This window comes from Brachionichthys hirsutus, chromosome 5 (assembly GCF_040956055.1).
Source record: "Brachionichthys hirsutus isolate HB-005 chromosome 5, CSIRO-AGI_Bhir_v1, whole genome shotgun sequence".
Classification (NCBI taxonomy): Eukaryota; Metazoa; Chordata; class Actinopteri; order Lophiiformes; family Brachionichthyidae; genus Brachionichthys; species Brachionichthys hirsutus.
This window is the reverse complement of record NC_090901.1, coordinates 6,367,776-6,389,240: the sequence shown is the minus strand read 5'-3', so window position 1 is coordinate 6,389,240 and position 21,465 is coordinate 6,367,776. Positions and strand designations below refer to the sequence as shown.

Below are 21,465 nucleotides of genomic sequence, written 5' to 3'. Positions count from 1 at the left end.
GTATATATAAATGAATTACCCAACACAGGAGTTGTGAGGAATTCCATTATCCGTTATCAGGTTTAATTAAGATAAACTCTACAGGGATAAAAAAAAAAATGTTGTATATTTATAGAGGAGGAAAATACATACAATGGTCTACTTTTCCCATAATGCACCTTGATATGTGGGCCCAATGCTGCCTGTCAATCACCCAGCTTCCAGCTTTTCACTTGGTCTATACAGTTATTGGCTCCCAGCTGATACAGAACGGCGTCACCGTGACACCACTAGAGTTATCTTCTTAAAATGGTTCAGTACCACTTCGACCGCGTCGCCTACAAATGGAGTTTGTGCACAATCGCTGCAGCAGCAAATCCGTTTCTCAGGGAAACATATTCTCTCTCTGGGTTGTGTCCAAAGATTGCCTTTATTTTTATTGACCGAATGAAACAAAGAGAAGCTCGGACTACGAAGCGAACGCAAGGGCTTGCTTGTTTCTGCAGGATGAGTGGGATTGAGTGGCGGAACCGTTCAATCCAAGAGGACCACCGGGACAAGGTCCGATGATAAACCAGAACCAGAACATCCCACACATGCAGGGTTCATGAGCTCAAAGGAATCTGAAGCGAGCACTGAATAAGACCATGTTTGTCCTTGGTGGGAAGTAGTTCTGGAGCATGTGCGTGGAATATTCAAGCATTGTTGTGCATTATTCTTGGTAGCAGAAACACGCTACAGTAAATACAAAGATTTCAATACATGTATTAATTGAAGTCGTGACAATTCTGGGATAAAAATCACATTTCATACCTATAAGGGGATATATATCTACAGATATATCACCATCACCCTGTTGCGGCACACAAAAAAAAGCCAAAGGAAACAAAATCAGGAATTCACGAGAGCCGAGGTTTGCGATTTGTCTTTATTGTTTCAATTCACCGAAAAGTTTCCCGCATAACTACATCCAACGGCGTTCAATGCCGTCGTCACTGCGACCCAACCGTCACCCTGCTGACCACAGCGTGACATCATCAGCGCCACCGTGACATCACAGCATCATGACATCGCTCAAGCGGCAGAGAAGAACTACTGACAGTCGGTCCGTCATCAATAAAACCGTCTCTCCGCCACCCGTTTAAGCACAAACGTTGCACATCAACTTAAAGCATAGCATCAAGTCTCCATCTTAAAGTTACCGCCTAAACCCGCCCATCTCCTCTTTAAACATGGCTTCAGATAAAACGAGAGACACGAGCGTCCTCGCTCTTCAACCATAAATGCATTTATACATTGAGAATGATTGAAAATATAACGACTGACCAGGATTCAACTAATGACAATGATTCTAAACTCCATGTCTGCTAATAATGATCAATTTTTTAAACTTCCACATCCAGATCCTCCTTTAGAAGCAAACATCCTCTTTCCAGATCTTCTCCTTATCACAGCCTGCGATTATTAAATGGAGAAGTTTTTAATGCGAATAGAAATTTAACCCTGTTGAATTTCGAACGCAAACCCCTCCCAGAAGACACAAATGTCTGCAGAGCCGCTCAATCAGTCCACGTTTCCCTCAGCTCTTGAAATAATGTTTGTAGATTTGGGGTCTGAGAGCATAAACCTGCACCTAAAACCTCCAAATCCTCGGCCGGCATCGGGTCAGACTCGTCTGGGTGGGGGGTCTTTTTAGGATATCATTTGAAAATTCTGACTTTACATTTACATCTAACAGCGTTTGTCAGGTTTTGCACCATTTTAAAATATAAGAAATTGTTTTTGCCTTGATTTTGCTCCTTTTTTACAAAGTTTGGGCTCTTCATAAAAGTGCTCATTTCATGTACAACTCTACTTACAAGCCGAACTTTATATTTCTACGTCGCCTTTCGGTCCTCTGCGGCTTCATTTCCTGTCGAGTACGCGCTCGTTTGTGTCCTTTGACACGTTTAACGCCGTACAGCCTTCCCTTTTTTGTCCACTTGGTGACGTCATATGGCTCTAATCTCCTTTAGTACCACTGAAATAATGAGGAGCGCTAAATAAAGTGTGTCTCCGCTCTCCTCAGAGGAAACCAGGGTAAATATAATTCAGAGTGTGAAATTACTTGTACTAAAAAAATTGCATTATTTAAACTCTTATGGCTGTTAGCTTTATTCAAACAGTGCTTTAGAGTCCGGCTTTACGGCATGTTGCTTTAAACAATCTAACTGTTCCTTTAGTGAAATGAATGCCTTATTTTTTCCCCTCTAATGGCACTAAAAGAACCAGATGATGCAGAAATGTGTGCATCCTCCAGAAAGCCGCGCAGTTTCATTAGAAATGCAGAGAAACCAAAGTGGAAATGACATCAGAGCAATGTCACGCATCCCTCCCCATAGTACTTGCATAAATCTCTTCGTTAAATCATCTCCTATTTACAGCAATGCACCGAACCGGTATTTAACAAACGTGGCTCAACCTGCACGACAGTCCAGAGACCCAAAATTCATCAGAACAACCAAATGTGCTTATTCAGCAGACGTCTTTCAAGTAAAATAACTTTTTCCAAAATTAGTGGTGTGTTCACATAAACTGCAACAGACCCAAGTTCTCACACATTTAAAAACAAGCTTAAAACCATGAATGTAAATGTTATTACGGTGAGATTTTTGGAGGCGATGAAACCCTACCAAGCTACCGAACAGAGGATTTGTGACCCCAGTCCGTCCGACGGTGAGCAGACGAGACGCTTCACAATCAGACCAACGACAGAACGCACAGACTACTTCCTGTTTTCATTGCTGAATCCGATGAAGGAAAAAAGCAAATGAAGTAATTCTTTTTACAAGTACAGGAACGGCATCAGAACCACAGACAACTAAGCGTTCTCCCTTTTGAGGAATGCAATATTTCTTTTTTTGCCTTGAAATAAGGTGAGTGAAACAAACGCTCACTAAGCCTTTTTTTGTACAGTCACCATTGATAATAATCAATGCACAAAAAATAAATGACAAAAGCACACAGATATTCAGAAACTGAAAGACTAGGGAGGTTTTTTTCTTGGGTTTTCTTTTCTCACTGAAGTTTAAAATACACATTAATGATGTAGAAGGTTTACGTAGGGATTTGGATTTGTCCAAAAAAAAAAGAAAAGCACAGTTTTAAGTCAGTCCAGCTTTCCTGTCTTCATGGTGGACTTCAGGGACAATGTTCAGGATGGTCCAGTCCTGGTCCAGTTCAGAGGAGGAGTCTAGTGGCCCTGACTGGGTCTGGGCGCTACCAAACTGGCAACGCAGCGTTTTGTGCCACATCTGCTGGGCAATGACTGCTGGGACAGATAACTAGAGGGGAGGCCCTGTTTGGTGCCCTGCTCTGCCCCCCCCCACCCTCCTCCCACAGTTCACCAGTGCGACGGGCTGGTACAGCAGCCCACAGAGAAAGTGACGAGTGGCCTGGAGGGGCTGGAAGGACCAGAGAGACCCGTCCCTCCCCCAGGAGCAGAGAGGAGACGGGATGCGTGACGATAGTGGATGAGGAAGGCTTTGCGCTGCAAATGAGGAGAGAAGAAAGAGGATAGATGGAGGCCAGGCCAGTGGAGAGTGGGGGGGGGGGGGGGGGGGGGGGGCAGAGGGGGTAATGTAGGGTCCACTGGGGATGAGGAATCAGACAGGAGGAAGGCCAGGTCAAAGTAGAGGAGGAGGCTGCAGCTCCAGGGAGTTTTCAGGAAGATAGTGGTCCTCTGCCCATCCAAAGAAGCCTGGAGGGAGGAAGGAAGGAAGGAAGGAAGGAAGGAGACCACTTTAGTGCGTAGATACTCCACAGCGACTCTCAAACCAGAATCGTTGGGTGACGGTTAACTTTTTAATCTCCTCGTTTCCCACAACAGCGTGGAGGAAGTGACCCACCGAGCTTCAGGCTGTTTCCTCTCCGTGTCGCCGTCACATGACTTCAGCAGATGGTTTCCAGGTGACGCGAGTTCTGCTGTGGAGAGAAGAGAAGAACGGCGTCACACGCAGGAACACAGAAAGGTTGCAGCAAACGTCACTTTCAAACGTGTACAGAAGCTGCGTTTGTCTGACCGGCGCATCGCTCCACTGTCGCGGCAGGTCTTCTGGCTCGGGCGGGTAGGACATCCAGGACGGGCTCCGATACGAGGACGGCGGCGACATGACGAAGTAGTCCGAGTAGCCCGGGCGGTTGGCGGAAATCGCGTAGACGGCTGTTATTGGGTTTCCTGCCGGATGCAAACAAGCTTTTAGCCAATGGGTGAAGTTCACCTGCAGCTCGTTTGCCAGGCGGGACTCCGGCGCTCTCGTACCTGAGTAGGTGGAGACGGACTGGTCGACAGTGACAGCAGGGAAGGGGGTCCGGGTCAGCGGCAGGTAGGGGGCGCCGTTGTGCTGCTGGGCCTGCATCTCTGAGGCCTCCGACGCGCGAGGCTTCAGACTCACATCAGGGGTGGAACTGTCAGTGGAGGAGAGGATAGATGTTAGCCTGGACGCAATCACACAAATAAACATCGTGATGCTAATGAAGCATTGTCGTGATGTCTCCATGACGACCATCAGAGCATCCTTTCCATCTATTTTAGCACCTCGTGGGTGACGTGGAAAACAAAAACAGCGAGTCTCTAACAGGAAGTGATTACACTCCTCTCCAGGAGGACGGTGCTTGTAGATCCCGTATCCGTGATGAGTGACTGTTTGTTCCCGTCAGCCTGCAGCACATCGCAGCTGGACGCTCCCTTGTTCGGGTCAGTTCCCTGTTCGGGCCAATAGATGGCAGACACGCCTCCCCACACAACAGCTGGAGCAGCACCGTTGCTCTGCAGTGCTGGAGCACCCGGCAACAGGATGCACACAGCCACGGCATTTAAATGAGGCAGGTCCGCTCAGGCAGCGCAGACTAACATATGGGCCTGAGACGGAGGAGGAGAGGATGAGGAGAGCTGCCAGTTCAAGTGATGCTCATTAGCATCCCGCAACTCCTGCGTCCTCCACGAACATTCAATACATTCATCAGATAAGATGCTTAACCCCAATTCTGCACCGTGATTGGCTGATGAGATATTTGAGGGTGACGTTAAGTGCAAACGTTCTTCTTAATTCTTATAATTACTTTAATTCCATTTTCATTTGTGTGTGTGTGTGTGTGTGTGTGCGTGTGTGCGTGCTACCGTCGCAGTGAGGTCCCAGGTGGTGGAACTGCTCTTGAGGGGATCAATGGTGGGGGGGATCCAATGCCCATGTCAGGAAGCTGGGTGAACCGGAAGCCCTGCAGAAGCCACAGGTGTGATTTAGTGATAGAATTAATCAGTACCCGGACTGAAACACAAAACGAACTCGTGATCAGAGCGACGGATGTGTGGCTGCTCTAATCCCTGTAAAGCTGCTCACTGGACATCAGCTGTTGACACTGACAACAGAAATGGCAGCTTTCCTCTGTGAAAACATTTGATAGGATCCAGTGGAATGTTGTTGTTGTTTTTTTACCCAGCACGACGTGAGATAAAATCAAAGCTATGCTAATAAACGTGTAAATGTGTTGCTTTACAAACAATCTACGCGACAGGATTACGCTGACATGGACCTGCCACAGGATTGTTTAACCTTCTGTCACACTTTGAAGCTGCTGATTTTCTTGGTTCGATAAACAATGGGCTAAATGGACATGTAATGTATGACCTTCTTATGAGACGTGAACCCGCAGAGAGCCGTTACCCTACGCCGAGGCGTTTTAGTGTCTTTTAGTTGTGTTGGTTTTACGGCCTGCTTTACAGTTTCGGTTCTGTCTCGAGGCATCGGCCTCGTTTCCAGTAGCTGGAGGCTGCTTTTTAGCTCGAGCGCTAATAGAAACCCGGCGCACATCCCGCCCAGGACCAGACAGACAAACGTAACGAAGTTATGATGCTTATACAGCTCGCTAAAGAACAGGACGGCGTGTTCTGGTACCGGTTTGGGCAGGCTACACTGGTGCATGTCCTCGTAGCCCGTGCTCCTCTGCCTGCCCCCACAGGGGTGGTTCATGGTGCCCGGAGCGCTGGTGACCCCGTCGCTGTAGTGGCTGGTGTGGGATGGGTTGTAGGCCCTGTGGGCGTGGGGGTGGTGGTGGTGGTGGTGGCGGCTGCTGCTGAAGACACAGTGGAACAGTCAGAGCTGGATGAACGCAGAACTACTTTCTCTCATGTTCGCTGCGTAACCAAGAGTTCTTGTTCGGAAACTTCGAACGCTTTGAGAGAAACAGCTTGGAGTGGGATTCACTCTGGGATTTCAAACAATTCCCACGCAGGTACCGGAAATTATGCAGATGCTTCACAAAATAAATATGTGAAAAATATAAATTTACTTCGTTGGAGGAGAAGGGGGGTCATGGTCCGGAGGCGCCAGGCTGAAAGCGTTGCCTAGCAACATGTGCATCTGTGAGCGGACCTCGTCAATGGATGGCTGAGAGCTAAGTGTGGAGGAGTCGGAGCCGCGGTGAGCTTTCACCCCTAAGCTGCCGTTCCCGGTGCTGGTAGAGCCGCCTCCGAAACCCAGAGAGCTCATCAGACGGTCCACATTGGTCTCTGCAAACGGTTCCGGTTCCCCCTGCAGAACAGAACAGGAGAGTCAGGAGGATGAGGTCATCAACCTATTTATGAAAACAGCGTTGTGTGTTCACATTGCAACCATCAGAATCATCAGACCTGGACTTTGTCAGTAAAGATGCAACCAACTCTAAAGTATGAAAGTCACACTGATAAGATGCCAATCGCATGAAGGATTCTGCACAAGGCTCTCCCCATGCAGCACCAAGCGGTTCGAATCCAAGGTTATTAACCGCTATCAAGCCTCCCATCTGAATCCATGAACAGGCTGTAATCGTATTCAGTCATTGACATTCAGCTCGGCGGTCGGGCTGCGGTTCTGCTGCAGCAGCGCCGAGAGATTTCACTCCATCGCCTCCCATTTTATCTGCCTCTCTTTCTTTAAAATCCATCTTCTCATGCTCTCTCCTCTCCAGCGAGCATTCGGTCTTTGTCTTAATTTTTCTGTCTGGTGCAGCTTTCTGAAGTTTGTCTAAAGGTGGCTTGTTAATCCTCGGGGGGGGGGGGAAGCTCAGAGCTTGAAAGTAAAAGCAGGGAGATGAAGAATATTCCGTGGCAGTTTTACACTGCCACAGCCATAATGGGACCAGTATGGACTACAGATCCATGGCTGTACGACACCATTGGCAACAAAGACCAGAGAAGGCCCGTGAAGGTCCAGATCCTCACATCATAGCCGTTGTTCCGGATGCCCCTCCTGGACCTTTCCCTCAGCACCAGCAGGTCCACCTCCGTCTCCACCGGGCTCGGGCTGCTCAGAGACTGCCGGCTCCAGTAGGCGGGCTCCCGTGGATGGGAGTACCTGACGGACAGGTGACAGAACAAGCACTTTAAACACTGCAGCCACACCCCCAGGAAGCGTCCCGATAATCACACGAATAAGGCTGTAGGAGCTATTTATGCATTTATTTATCTTAGAAACAGCTAGAAACACCAACGTTGTGCTGCTTGATTCACATCCCATCCTCTCACACATCCCTTATCTTTCAGCTGTGAGTCAGACTGTGCCCCCCCCCCCCCCCCCCCCCCACCCAAAGCAGCAGCTAGGGGGCCATGAAGACACACCTGAACACACAGCAACAACGCGCTGCATCCATCTCTCTATCTGCTCTCAGTCTGTCAAGGTTAAATAAAGAGCCGCAGGCCTGTGTGTGTGTGTGTCCGTTTGACCGACGGAGGGGCTGAACCACACACACACCACAGTGTAGTTTACTGACTGATCTGATGGCAGAAACATCTGTTCACTGGAAGATAAATATGTTTGGGCTTTACATTTACAGACACAGCATCAAAATAGGTGTTTTAATGTTTTTAAAGGCTTCAGGTTAGAAGAATACCCGCAAGACAAGACTTGGCCCGGACAACCGTCTATCCGGATGATGATTGGCCCTCATTATACTTCCTCTCTTTTGCTTTCAGACTCTTGCTGCATCCCAAATCCTGTCCTTCCAGTCCCCTCCTGGCCTGCTAATGTACCTGGATGCTATGCTATGATTCTACCCAATAGAGTAATAGAGTTGAGTATAATAACAGGAGTGTGTGAAGCATTCTGACCGCCTGGTTTTGTTCTCCTCTCAATGCCAGGATTTTGTTCCCTGTATTTGGATTTCTTGATTCTCCTCTGCTCCCTGCTGGATTTGTTTGCCTCCTCCAGCTTTGACCTTTTGTTATAATTAATCTGAAGGGCTCAGCATCCGCCTCTGAAGTAAACGGTAATGATTAAGTGCTAAACATAGTGCCTCACATTCATTTCACTTTAGACACGTGCTTTCACCTGGATATCAAATGATTGTTCTGCCAACAGTTCACAATAACTGCATACGGAACCAAACAGCAGGGTCTGAATTCCATACTCTCGTCACCTGCATCCCGTGACATCGACCGATCTGCAGTCGCTCACGAAGCAAACCAGCTTCTCCGTCTGAGCGGCTAAAATAAAAGGATTCGTGCAAAGTGCGAAGGTCGAAAGTATTAAACCAGTTAAGGGGAAAGAGACGCAAAACAAACACTTGTCTGTATGAACTGTGAAATATTAATGCCTTGACCCAAAATCACCCCTCGCTCACTCCTTATGTGTTGCCTAGGAACCGCGCTCTGCAGCTACACGTCCAGGGTAGATTTCCTTGGTGGAAAAACGGACATTTACTAGGAATGCATTGATTGAACACTAAATAATCATAAAATCATTTTATTGGTCAACGGAAGCCGACTAACGATGAAATGCTGAACAGTTTCTTCTGATTGGTTTAAACATCTGCAGTGCAGTTAAGAGCAACAAAGTCGATCAGCCAGGGGAAAGATGAAAAGCAATCCTATCCCATAATGAGCGCCGGCTCGTTTCTACCTGCCCTCCCAGGACAGGTGGAGCAGATACACGGCCGTCAGATTGAATGATGAATATTTTCTGGATCTCTGTTTCATACCTCTTGTGACATCCTGCAAACGAAGCCCTCTTCTCCTCGGCGGTCATCGGCTCCTTGACCCCGTTGTCGTGCCGACCGTGCCTGACGTCACGGTGACTGTAACCGTGGCTGCCGGTCTCCGACAAGGAGAACTCTCCGTAGCCCTTCTTCCTGGCCTTCTGACGCAGTTTGTTCCTGTAATGCTCGATGTCGGACTTCTGCTTCAACCCAACGTGGTTCGCCTGCAAACAAACCGTTGGAGAATCGAGCTCGAGCATTTATATTTTCCCCAGCTCAAACAGATCAAAGCGTTTGAGCAACGTTCCTGCAGCTGCATAATCAGACACCGTGTCACGCCCTAAACATGATATTTTCTGCTCATGTGCATCAATCACTGGCAGATGAACTGGAAAACTGGAGAGTCCCTGAGGGAATTTTCCGCCTCTACCTTATCGGATTGATGGATAATTTATCATCGGGCCCGAGAGCTCCGCCGTCTCGGCTGCGGCAGCCAATTAGAGAATGAGAGGTGACTGGCTGAGTGGGAGAACAACGACAAAGGAGTGATAAAGTAAAGGAGGAGAGGAGGCATCGTGTTTGTACTGATGAAACGAGATAGGCTACTGCAATGCTGCAGCAGGAAGGGCAGGACGATGGCTGAAAATGAAGATAACTCTAGTGGGTCTAGACCAACAACTCCACCTGTACCAGTAATAACTATTTTGAACACTCATTTATGGGCTTATTTTGGATATTTTGGGGATTTTATTGAAAATATTTTCCATGGATAGTACAGGCGGCTGCCATTGTTTTTACCATCGGTGATGGTGGCGCATGTGGTTCTATGATCGAGAGTTCGGCGGTTCCAATCCCGGCTCCCGCACATGTGCACACTGTCATTGTGTCTTTCACCCACATTTCCTGTGTGACTGTAGTGAGCCTACTTTCACTTGTTAAACAAAAAGCAAGTCTTAATCACATCATCAGTCAAGCAGCAGAGTACACACGACGGCCACACTAATTTAATTTAATAGCTCTTTGCATCAAACACACAACCGTCGTTAATGGACAAGAAGGGGTGGCGAGGGTGAAATCATTGAACGCAAATCCACCATAAACAGCTGGGCTGTGGATAAATACCCGAACACAACATTAGTTATCATCATATCCTGAATCCTGGGGAATACGTACGTGTTTAAAGCTCAGAGGGGGAAGACATAGCTCTGTGCTGAATGACAAACGTGAGTGTGTGTGTGCGTGTGCGTGTGCGTGTGCGTGTGCGTGTGCGTGTGCGTGTGCGTGTGCGCGCAGACTCACCTCCCCGTTCAGAACCACAGAATCCTGGCTGTGGGATGAGGAGGAGGGGTAGGAGTAGGTCGGCTGGGCCGTCATCGGTTTGATGGTGATGAGACGCAGAGAACCGGAATGGTCTTCGTAAGGATCTTTGAAGAAGAGGAGGAAATGGAAGAGGAAGAGGAGGAAGGCATGATGGTGAGGGTGAGTCGGGCAGAGACTGAAGACATTTTAATTACTGTCACAGATTGCACCGGTTCCTCTGGGGTGGGGGGGCAGCTTTCACATTCAGTTAATTACGACAGTAAAGTGATTTAATTACTGATTTAACATTAAACTGTTTGAACACACACATCATATATTTGTGTTTTAGACATAATGTAATAAATAAAGGATAAATAAAGGATTTAGACAAAAACATCTGGATTGATGACTAAATGGCATCTGGAATCTGTGTTTTTGAATTGCTGGAATAAGATTACATTTCATGGAGCATTTTAAATGACAATAATTTTGCAGTGACTGTTACTTTTGTTAATTAAGTGTTTTCTGCACACGAGGAGACAAACACTGCGACTCAAACGACAATCTGTCGCCTCAGAGTACGGAGATGTATATGATCAATTGCAGATTAAAGACGCTCCACTGTCATTTCAATATTTCATTCAGCAGAAAAAGGTCACGGACTGATCTGAGGATGAAAATTCATTTGGAAATTGATTCACTCAATACCAGGACCTTCAATCAATACCTCAATTGCATCAATGTAAAAAACGTTTTGTCCAAACATGATTGACTTGTGAATTGACTAACACTAAAGCGTAACAGAGACTAAGACGCTGGATAAAACCGCACAAACCACAGCAGTGATGCTCGTAAAAACGCACCGACAGCAGCCGATAATATCTACCGGCTGATTTCCCAGCAGCATCTGTGGTCAATGAGATGAAACATAGCCAGGCTAGCTGTTTCTCTTGATTTCAGTCTGGATGCTAAGCTAATCCAAGCATGAATGCATGAATTATTTTTCAGCGCCTTTTAAGAAGTGGATTCAGATAAAGGGACAGAGGAAGGAATTTTTATTGACTTTCTACTACTAATATTGCAGGAAGGCCTTTGACTGTTCCTATAACTTACACTGGACTCCCGTGAATGGGAACGGTTCCCAGAGACGGAACCAGTGATGTCTGGAGAACATCTGGATGTCAGAGGTGGAACTCTACACAACTTAAACACAGAAAGAAGATGTGTGATGATTTCTTTTGTCCCTCTCGCTCTCTTTTCTGAAAACAGTCCTTCTGTCCATCTCTGAGAAATGCAGTGAAAAACTGAGGCAATTACTCATCTTCTCCTCCGGGGTTACGTTCACTTGGCTACATAAACACTATAAATCCCACAGATTACTGTGAACAACGGTTTGCCGGAGCAAAACATATTAAAACATATCCAAGCATCCCAGAATGTGACTGAACAGCAGCAACACTGGAGCGTTATTAGCGGTCGGAGACTCGTCTGAACAAGTCGCTTAACAGATGCCGCCGCTGATAACGACTGCCGTGGCTTTCACAAGATTTAAGTAATGAGGTGAACTCATTTCCTCTCGCCTGCGTGCAGCCGCAGTTTTCTGTCATATCAACAAGAAGCAAACTATTTTGTGCAGCGTTGTCAGGGACAGCCAGCACCAGATGTTCTCCACTAGGAAATGAAGGGATGTTATTATTTTTTTCCTCAGGTCAGCGCTTCAGGAGACTTAGCTCGACACGCTTCCTGCCCCGGACCACGCTAACTTCCCAACACGCGTTTCCTTTTCCGAACTGCAAATGACCGAGACACCGAAATACAAACGACATAAGCGCCTCTGATTAAGAACAGTTTGTGTGTCTGCGACATAAGTAAAAGTGTCATCACTGACACTTCGGTGCATCACAGTGAGTCGCCCTCTGCTTGTGTGCCTTTCTTTCACACATGTAAATTACAATAGTACAAACGTGCAAGCTGGTGTTCCTTTTTGTCATCAGTATGTCCTCCAGCATTTCGCTTTGTCTCTCTTCTTCTCTACTTCTCCCTCTGTAGCTTCCATCCTCCCCTCAACCCCGCCTTCTCTCCTCCCCCTCCTCACCATTGGTGCTCCTCTTGTGCAGCTCTTCCTTGCCGTTCTTGCTGCTACTGGTGGTCGCCGTCCTTCGAGCTGAAGAGCTCTTGCTGGTGTTTAGCTTCCCAGAGCCGTTACTCGACATGGAGCCTTCCTCCTCGCTTGGCAACCGCCTGTAGTATCCATGGCAACAGAGAGAGGCAAAGGAAAAAAAGAGGGGAGATTGTGGGGCCTGTGAGTTTCAACTTTAAACATCAAAACATTAATGAGCAATGACACTAATGGAGCGTTTATAAAGGTACAGACGCTGGGTGTCGTCTGAATGTGTGTGTATGGACGTCAAAAATAAAGAGAAGGTTAAATGTTTTAATAAAAAGAATAGAAATTCAAAGATCGTTTGTTCTGTTGTGCATCTCCTTGTGGGGTTTTTTCCCATCTCTGTGTTTTTTCTGCATCTCTGCCGAGACAAATCTTGGACTCGTGTTCTATTATCTGGTCCTCTGTGGGTTATATTTTGTCGTGCTGATGATGGACTCACTGATAATTGTGATCCTATGTTTATTTACATTTCTGTTCATGGATCCACAAAACCTTTGCTGAAATACGACGGCAAATAATGGACAAATATAAAAGACAAGTGCTTTAAGAATTTCTATTTTGTTGAAAAGGCTGCTTGTGTAAGTGTGTACGGACACGCACACACACACACAGTCTCGGGGCATGTAAGCCGCAGCACCTCCTCAGTGTGACAGGCCCATCTTCAGGTGGTGTGAGATGCAGAGATCAGCAACACCGGACATTACAGAACCGCGGGCGAGGCTAATACCTCCACACACACACTCGGTGTAGCCTCGGCAGCAGTCAATGTCTGGCTGAATCCCAGTAAAAGATGTGTTATCAAGCAAATGGCTGCAGGGATGGAGGAACAAATACAGTGTGTACCATGTAAATGTGTGGGAAGGCCAGAAAGAGGAGCAACAGAATGGATGGACTGCTGGAAAGGAACGTTTGAAACCCAGTCGGTCCCTTTTCTTGGAGCAGGAGAACGCTGTGAGCAGAATAAATGCATCACATAGAAACAGTCCTTTCGACCTTCAGCTTCAGTCTGCAGCGTCCTCAGACAAATAATAAACAAACTGGAACCGAAATGTCGCTGCACTTTTTTTTAGAGTTTCACTTTCGCAGGAAAGAGTCTTTTATCTATCTTCTCTGGATTTGCATAGCCGTGCTTAGCTTTAGCCGAAAGAAAATTAGTGAAATAATGTTTTTCCTGAATACAAATCTGAATATAAATGAATGATACCTAAAATGATTCCAGGTTTTAGTTGTGATGCAGTTACATCGTGAGTGCCAAACTATCCCAGAAGGTTTTACATGCAATGACTCAACTGGGCAAACTGAGCTGAGCTTTACGCTCTCTGGCGACTGGCGTCTGTTTTTTAATGTTTAAACGAAATGCTGCTGCAGGTGTCTTCAGCTCTGGCGCTAACGTCGGGTGCTAACTTCGGAAAATGGGAGTTTAAATGAAAAGCAAGTGCTTCTCTCTTTCTTTGAATGCTTTTCGCTTACAGTCAAACAATACAAAACTCATCTACATCATTTTAGTATGTAAAATAAAATCCATGGCCCAGATGCCGGGATTTTCACGACATTACTGATGGTTTTCACGCTGAAACGTGCCACGTTTTCCAGGATTCCCTGTTAATGCTCACTTTATCTTCAGATCACGTCAGTGTGTCAGAGTCTTACTGCTGGCTTGTCTCTGGCTTAACGCTGCGATGAACAAACAAACGCTGCCTGGTCCTGCTGAACGCTCAGGGTTTTTGTTTCTGGATTGTTTGCGGACTGAAACAGCTGCTTGAGTCCGAAAGTCAAACACTCTAATCAGCTTGTGGTTAAATAGTCCCACCAGTGGAAGAACAACATTTCCCAACAGGGCAGAGAATTGGAGGGATCCACCATCTACAGAGTATCTGCAGAGATCCCTGATAATAAGAGACGAGGACAAAAAAAGCACATTTTAGTGCTTGAAAACGGTTGTGTTGAAGCGTCTTTTCAGTCTGATGAGTCCACATTTCCTTTAATGCTGAAGGTCCATTCAGGTGCAGGAACGTGTGCCGCTATCTAACATGTATGTTTAATACTGTAAAGTGTAAACATGTTCAAATTCAGAATCAAACTGCAGTTTTCCACGTTGCGTGACACGTTGTGTTGCGTAGGAGCCGAGTCAGTAGCTTGCTTACCCTCCTTTGTGCATGTCCGCTGACGGAGGCCTCTTGCTGGCGGTGCCGTCCTGGTGGACCTTCTTATCCAACGACAGCGACAGCGGAGCGTCTCGGACAGGCAGAGCCATCACCAGCGTCTCCTTAGTGACGGGCGCGGCCTCGTCTGTTCGACCCATGTGCTTCTTAGCGTAGTCAAAGCCCTGGACAGGCTGAACAAGACGACACATCAGCGGTAGGAGAACCCGCCAGCGTTCAAAAATGCTGCGGGGTCGACATCAGTCCATCATTCAGGATGTTTCAAAGCTCATCAAAGCTACTGGGAATTTTTCTTGGCCAAAAAACTTAATTCTTTAAAGTCTGCCTGTTGGATCGATGTAACCGGATGCATCAAAGCAAGCAGAAGCACAATTCTTCATCACAGGCTGATCGGTCAGGTTGATAAAGTAGCCGCCAAATGCACACGATGAATGGTTCAACGTTCGAGAAGCAGCTATTGCTGGTTAGCGTCTCAACAACAAAGCACACAGTGGGAAGCACATGCACACAAAGGTTCCTGAAAAATGTTGCATTAATTAAATTTAAAAGGCAGTGAAGGTCAGCAGAGAAAGACAATGTCACAATGATGAAGCTGAACCTGTACCAAACTAACCAGAACATCTGTTGCTAAACTACGATGCAACGTCATCCTGTTGTTCAGCAGTTTGCGGATACACTGACGTAAAATTCAATTAATCAGAATATAAAGAAATCTATTTTTAGACGGTGTAAATCCAGTTAGGAAGGGAATGAGCTGCTTGGCGGAAGTCTGTGCTCTCCGAGTGATTTTCTAGTTTGAACTGGCATTACTGTGTAAGCTAAAAATGAAGTCTATCTGATCAACAGCAAGATATCCAAACTATTCCAGCATGTCTCTCATGTCAGCTTCACGGCTGACGCAACATGGTCTCCTGGATATTAAAGAAAAACTTCCACGTGTTGCTTCTATTTCAGATAAAGGTAATTGGATGGACATCCCCTCCAGGAAGCAGTTTTTATCTGTCTCCAAACACAGCCGACATAATGAAAGAGGGGGGGGGGGGGGGAATAAAGCTTAACTGCACCTTTGAAGTCGGGGGTTTGTCGAAAAGAGACGAGCAGAGAAAGGCAATATGAGACGTGTTTTGCTAAGCCTCTGGGGCTGGGACATATTTTTTGCAAACACTATACGCATTTCAATTTAGGGAATAAAAGAAGAGGGGGGGGGGGGGGGGAGAAAGATTTTTGGCACAACAAAGCAGTGGAAACCCTGAGTTTCTGCCTCCTTCTGTTCAGAGTGGCTCTAAAACGGGACCCTGAATTCTGAGTGCATCTGAGGTTCAGCATCAGGCCGGACGGCATTGTCAATAATTATTCAGTCGTATACAATGCATTGGGTAGCACACACACGTTCACACACACACACACACACGACAGGGAGACAGAGGCTGTCCAAGCATGGCATGAAAACATGAATTGAGTGCACATTAGTTTCCGTGCATCCTCTACCCGCTGAAGTGATGGAAGGATGACACACAAAAATGCACGGAGCTTGTAAACGTTAATTTGCCAGCAGAGCATCATGGGAATTTAACAGAAGTGTGCGGACTAATGTTTAAAGAACAAAGAGGCCGGTTTCAGGAGCGTTGTTGGGGAGCTGTGGCTCAGGATTCCAGGTTACACGGGTCTGGAACGGTGTGTGAATAGCTTAATGATGGCCCTTTATGCATCCCATAATTAGCATTAAATACAGGAGGCTTAATGTGGATTCAAGGTTTCCTACTGGAAATATGAGATCAACCATGCTGCTCCACCAATATCCGTTACGTGCATAGATTACGGCGCTCGACATCGGATGCGGTTTCGGGGTGGCCCCGACACACGCTGCATCGACGGGTAAAGATGCGTCACTCTGGGGCTGATGGGTAATGGCTGTCACGCATAGAGACGGTATGGATTCCCAGAAATGACACGGCCATGGGGTCTAAACCTTGAGAGGAACGCCTGATACTTCACGACTGGCATTCGGCCCCTTTTTTCTTTCCGTCTGTTCATTTCATCCTCACACATCCCGCTTTCCTCTCCATCTCTGCTTCTCCTTCATTTCCCCTTTTCCCCGTCTCCGGCATCGCCTGTCCCTCTCCTCCGCTCTCCGCTGACAGTGTGTTGGCTTAACAAATGGCCATCTTTCATCTTGTATGAGCAGCTCAGTTTAATGAAGGCACTGGCAGCGGACTGGGCGTCTCATGCGGTGAGAGCTTCAGCGCCTTCTGCCAGAGATGGATGGCATTTTTTCAATATCTAAAAAGCTGAGAGAGAGAGAGAGAGAGAGAAGGGCAGAGAGAGGCAACACCGAGTCTGAAGTGAATCGGAGCCCAAATGATCCACTTTTATTTTCCTCGCCTGCAACTAGCAGCTTCTGCTCGCGTCTAATTTTGACTCGCAGCAACAGCAGCTTGATGAGGTAAAGCAGACGGAGGAGATGAGCTCTATTCCCCTCACGGCCATGTTGATATAAGCTCAGCTCTCGCAGAGTGACTGATGGAGGAGAGCTTCAGGGAGAACGAAGCGTCCCAGTGATCGTCTAAATGATGGAGAACGTATCGAGCTGCATCCACTGAGGTAAACTCCTCCCGGGGAAGGGTGAGCGGTACGATGCAGCACAAATGCAAGACACCTCAGATATGACAAATGGACAGCATCTACTTTTGCTTATTCCGTCTCTCCGCGGCCACACATGGGATCTGACCGCGAGGCTTTGGGTCGGCAGAAAAGGGGAGAAAAAGAGTCGGAAGAGCTGCAGCTGCACAGAATCACTCTTTAATTTCTGCATGTATTGATTATCAGCTTCAGCCCGACCTGCATGCTGACACAGGCGTGGTTTGGCTTGATGGTGTCGCAAAACGGATCCGAGGCTGGATGTTTCATGCCAATGGAAAAAAAAGTAACAATTCTAGAATATTTAACATGCATAGATTTGTGTAAAGGAATGAATCTCTTCAGAAAGGGATGCTTTTATGCATCCTGGTGACAAATCTAAAATGCTGAACAAACATCCTGAACCTTCGCTGCACGTCATCCTGACTTCCTGTTGATGGTTCCACCTCCTGTCAGACAGACCGCCCCCCTTCATGTTGAGGGTTAGTCAATGGGGATTAGACGCGAGTAGCAGGGTTCCACTCTGCTGAAACTGGAAGTGTTTATTTCCAGTTTAGATTAATGCCACAAGCTCTAAATCCATGCGTGGAATATTTGCTCTCGAACGCCGATGCTTGCAACTGGAAAAGGTTAAATACCGCTGCAAATTAAAAATAAAAGCAGCGACTGCAGCCTCACAGCACTTCTTACGAGTTGCCAATTTGGGACGCTTTAATATTTAATTCACTCTCTAGGAAAGCAAACACGAAGTAGAATTCAATGTTTAGAAATGATTGTGAATGCAAACACAACCTTAGAGTTCAGCAGTTAGAATGATAACGTGTTGCCATGAATGGGTTAAAGCGACAAAGCAAAGCAGCAGCCCGTCAAACCAAAACACGACTGCAGGAAGGAGCTTTTACATCAACTGCAAAAACGAAATCGTTGCGTTGCTTTTTCCGGAGTGGGTGTTCTCGCCCAGCTGTGTCACGGCGTTAAAGCAGCACGCTTCACTTTCCTGCTTTAGAAATGAGATAAAGTGCCACAACTCTGCCACAGAATCCACAGCGACGCCGCTGCATGGCTCTTTCTAAAGGATTTCTTGTCCATCCATTACTGCTCTGTTTTGGGTTAGATAATGAAGCGGCTTCCAGAACCACGAGGAGCCCCTCAGAAAAACAGGAATAAGCCGGGAGTCTGTTTAGGGTTCCGACTGAACCACTGAGAGGATGAGAAGGATTTCATCTGAGAGGAAGGAAGGGAAAGGAACCGGCAGAGAAACGGTCTCGGCTGATGACACGAGCTTGAGTCACTTTTCAGAAGTGGCACAAAATAAAAATAGACCGGCCCGATTCTTCGGTTGAGACTCCTTAGTTATTCACGTTTACAAGCCCGTTAAAAAATGTGATTTCCGTTTTGATTATTTTTCGATTGCTTCAAACAAAAGCAATTAAAATTTGAAGGAACATGCTTCTCAATGTTATACCCTGTTATTGATTTTCACCTTCGCTAACCTGATTCTACTGAAGTCTGACAAGCCAATGTAGCTGGAGGAATCAATCCAAGTCCACAACATGCAAGAATTTACCCGGCAACAAGCAGAAATAAGCAGCCAGCAAGGCAGCAAGCTGGCCAACACTGAAAACATGGAGCCATTCACTGATGCATGAATGAATTAACCCAACAGCTGACTGGGGGGTACCTGGTGGTGGTAACTGCCCTCCCTTCGATAGGAGGTCTAAACAGGGAGACAAAAGTCAAGGAGGGGTTAGCGTTAGCAGAGTTTACTACACCTACTAGGTTACAGATGCGACTGAACTGTGCTCTGTGCTGGTCTTCAATGTGAACAAACATTTGTACGTAGCTAGAGATCCTTGTAGCCGTTTAATCATGACTTTCAACGTGAAACGGACTCGGAAACAAAGACAGACCACGTCAGGACCAATGAGGCCGGCCGGCTTATTGCCCGTTTATCACTCGACTGACCGCGATGGAACGAGCAGCTGTTGTTCTGGCATCACGCTCGGGACCGTTTCCAGGAATGGAATGGAGTCTAGCCGGATCAAACCAGCTGGTACTAATCTATTAAACAAATCTGATTTGAATTGATTGATTTGTATTTCATCTCAAATGAAGCAGATGATGAGGGAAAGCTATTTTTGTGAAAGGGCCAGAATCACCCAGAGGCTGCCTTCCAGTATGCTGAGCCCGATCAGAACGCATTATTAGCAACGACCATGAGGTAAATGGCAGCTGGAAAACAAGTGGCTGATGTCTACACGCGGGATTAGAATATTTAGGGCTGATTTATTTCCATAGGAAAAAAAAAAGAAGAGGATCAAAGTCAGATGGTCTTACCTTGGAGCGGGAGTTGAAGCTCCTGAAGGCACCGGTTTTGAAGATGACCCTGTTCCTCTGACACAGGATGAAGGCCACCATGCCAATCACCACCATCAACAGGAAGAGCGGCGTAAGAACTGCCATGATCCACAAGTTTCCAGGAGGCGTCTTCACCACAGCTGCAAACATATGATTACTTATCAGCGCTGAAGGATTTCAAATCAACTCGATACTGAATGAAGACTACTCTGCTGCTGCTATCCTTTTATGCTAAGCTAACCATCTTCTTTAAGGCGCGACACCAAACAAACTGCTTGAGCCTTAAACAATTCAATCCTGCATGTGAGCAATCACAGAATGGCTCCCCAAAGGGCAAATGCAGTTCGATCCCTCTGAGCTTGTTTGAGGAAACTAAATGAATTTTACAAGAACATCATGCTGAGTTCACGGCCGGGGAGCGTGCTGACGGCCGCTGATATCCCTCCAATTTGTTCATTATAGTTTCTGAGAAAATATGAGGGAATGAGCGGTGAGAGGGAACGTTCTGTCATCTCCAGCAGAACATTTTCAAAAAGCCATTACATCCAACAAGACATAAAAAAAAGAGGCAAACACAATGCATTTTAAATTGTTTCAAACCCACGTTAAAAACGAGTTATTTATATAGAAGAGTGGATTAATGAGGGCCTTCCTCCAAACACACTGGATGACATATAACACGGCTTACGTTCTGCCTGCACTTGCACAAAGTATCCCAGCATCAGCGCCATTGTCTGGGAGTCCAGGCTGCTGAGGGCCTTGGCGGCGTTGGTCCCAGTGATGGGTGCGCCGTTCTGCTGGACGTAGTACGTCATCTCTGCTGGGTTCTTGGGACCAGGCAGTCGGCGAATGCTCACCATCTGGAGAGGACAAAGGAAGGGTCTGGGATCTCAAGAGGGTGTCCCGTAAAGAAGTGTCTGGGCTGCATACACAAACGCATGTGTGTATGTTGGCTCAGTATCAGAACAGCACATCAACCCCCCCAGGCAGGTTTAATACACAATCCCTTGGTCTCTCTGGAGAAACAGATTGAAGTTCCTTGTATATCTTCAGCAGCCAATCAAACTCTTGATCAACTGCTTTGATCCCGGCAAATGATCCGCTGCAAGATAACCGCGCTTTGAGAAGACACTCGAGGATAGCCGAGTCACTCGAAGTCTCAATTTCCTCTTTCGTACATCAAACACATTTTCATTAATGCGACAAATGCATCACATGGGTTAATCAAGTGTGGTGATGTGATTCGGAATTAAAACGAATGGATGATTGTTTCCCTCAGTGCAAAACATCCCCCACCATCTCTGCAAGGCTCCCCCCTCCTGCATTCCCACTGCCATCGACCTGGTCGTCTGTGACTCCCATCACACCATGAGTGTGAGGCATAAAGCGTATGGAACGCTGATCAGGAAGGTGACACACGCAGGAAACATACCTCCCTTCCGTTGTACCTTTAGTTCGAGTGCATGCGTCTTCACGGTAGAATGGAGATGTACTTTATGTACCCATAAATAAAACAGTGACGTGAATTCAATCATAAGGGCGCCGCCGAGCTGCGGCGTAAGCAGAGGTTTAACTTCTAAAAACGTACCAACAAATTAGATTCCCAGCTAAATTAAATCCACCTTTTTATTTCTGTTAAATGGGTAGAAGGTTCTATTCCTGAAATGTCTTTCAAATGGAATAAGTGTCCCAGTTTAGCAGTTTCATAGATAAAGAGCAGGAGTTGCATGGAACGGTGACCGGGCACAAGAAAAGGGATGAAATACACTTTAAACAGTAGATTTACAACTTAATGCAAAACATGCACGTCCTGACCAGCTCCAGATTGCTGAGCGCAGATCAATTAGAAGTTGATTTGTAAAATCATAAAATGTG

The 21,465-nt window shown here is 46.6% G+C and overlaps 1 protein-coding gene across 1 annotated transcript in view; it reads right to left on the bottom strand.

Annotated features, from left to right (window-relative positions):
* Positions 1–3,909: 3,909 nt before the first annotated feature.
* The window catches only part of kiaa1549la (KIAA1549-like a), a 44,801-nt gene continuing 27,245 nt past the window's right edge, over positions 3,910–21,465 (bottom strand). Inside the window, exons 10-23 of the mRNA XM_068739625.1 lie at positions 20,279–20,450; positions 19,570–19,730; positions 18,914–18,949; positions 14,578–14,768; positions 12,362–12,507; positions 10,267–10,391; positions 8,971–9,191; positions 7,217–7,349; positions 6,307–6,548; positions 5,913–6,084; positions 5,138–5,235; positions 4,280–4,455; positions 4,041–4,195; positions 3,910–3,942 (exon numbers count right to left, since the gene is read on the bottom strand). Coding sequence (XP_068595726.1) covers positions 3,910–3,942; positions 4,041–4,195; positions 4,280–4,455; positions 5,138–5,235; positions 5,913–6,084; positions 6,307–6,548; positions 7,217–7,349; positions 8,971–9,191; positions 10,267–10,391; positions 12,362–12,507; positions 14,578–14,768; positions 18,914–18,949; positions 19,570–19,730; positions 20,279–20,450 — 2,061 coding nt within the window. The remainder of the gene's footprint in view (positions 3,943–4,040; positions 4,196–4,279; positions 4,456–5,137; positions 5,236–5,912; positions 6,085–6,306; positions 6,549–7,216; positions 7,350–8,970; positions 9,192–10,266; positions 10,392–12,361; positions 12,508–14,577; positions 14,769–18,913; positions 18,950–19,569; positions 19,731–20,278; positions 20,451–21,465) is intronic.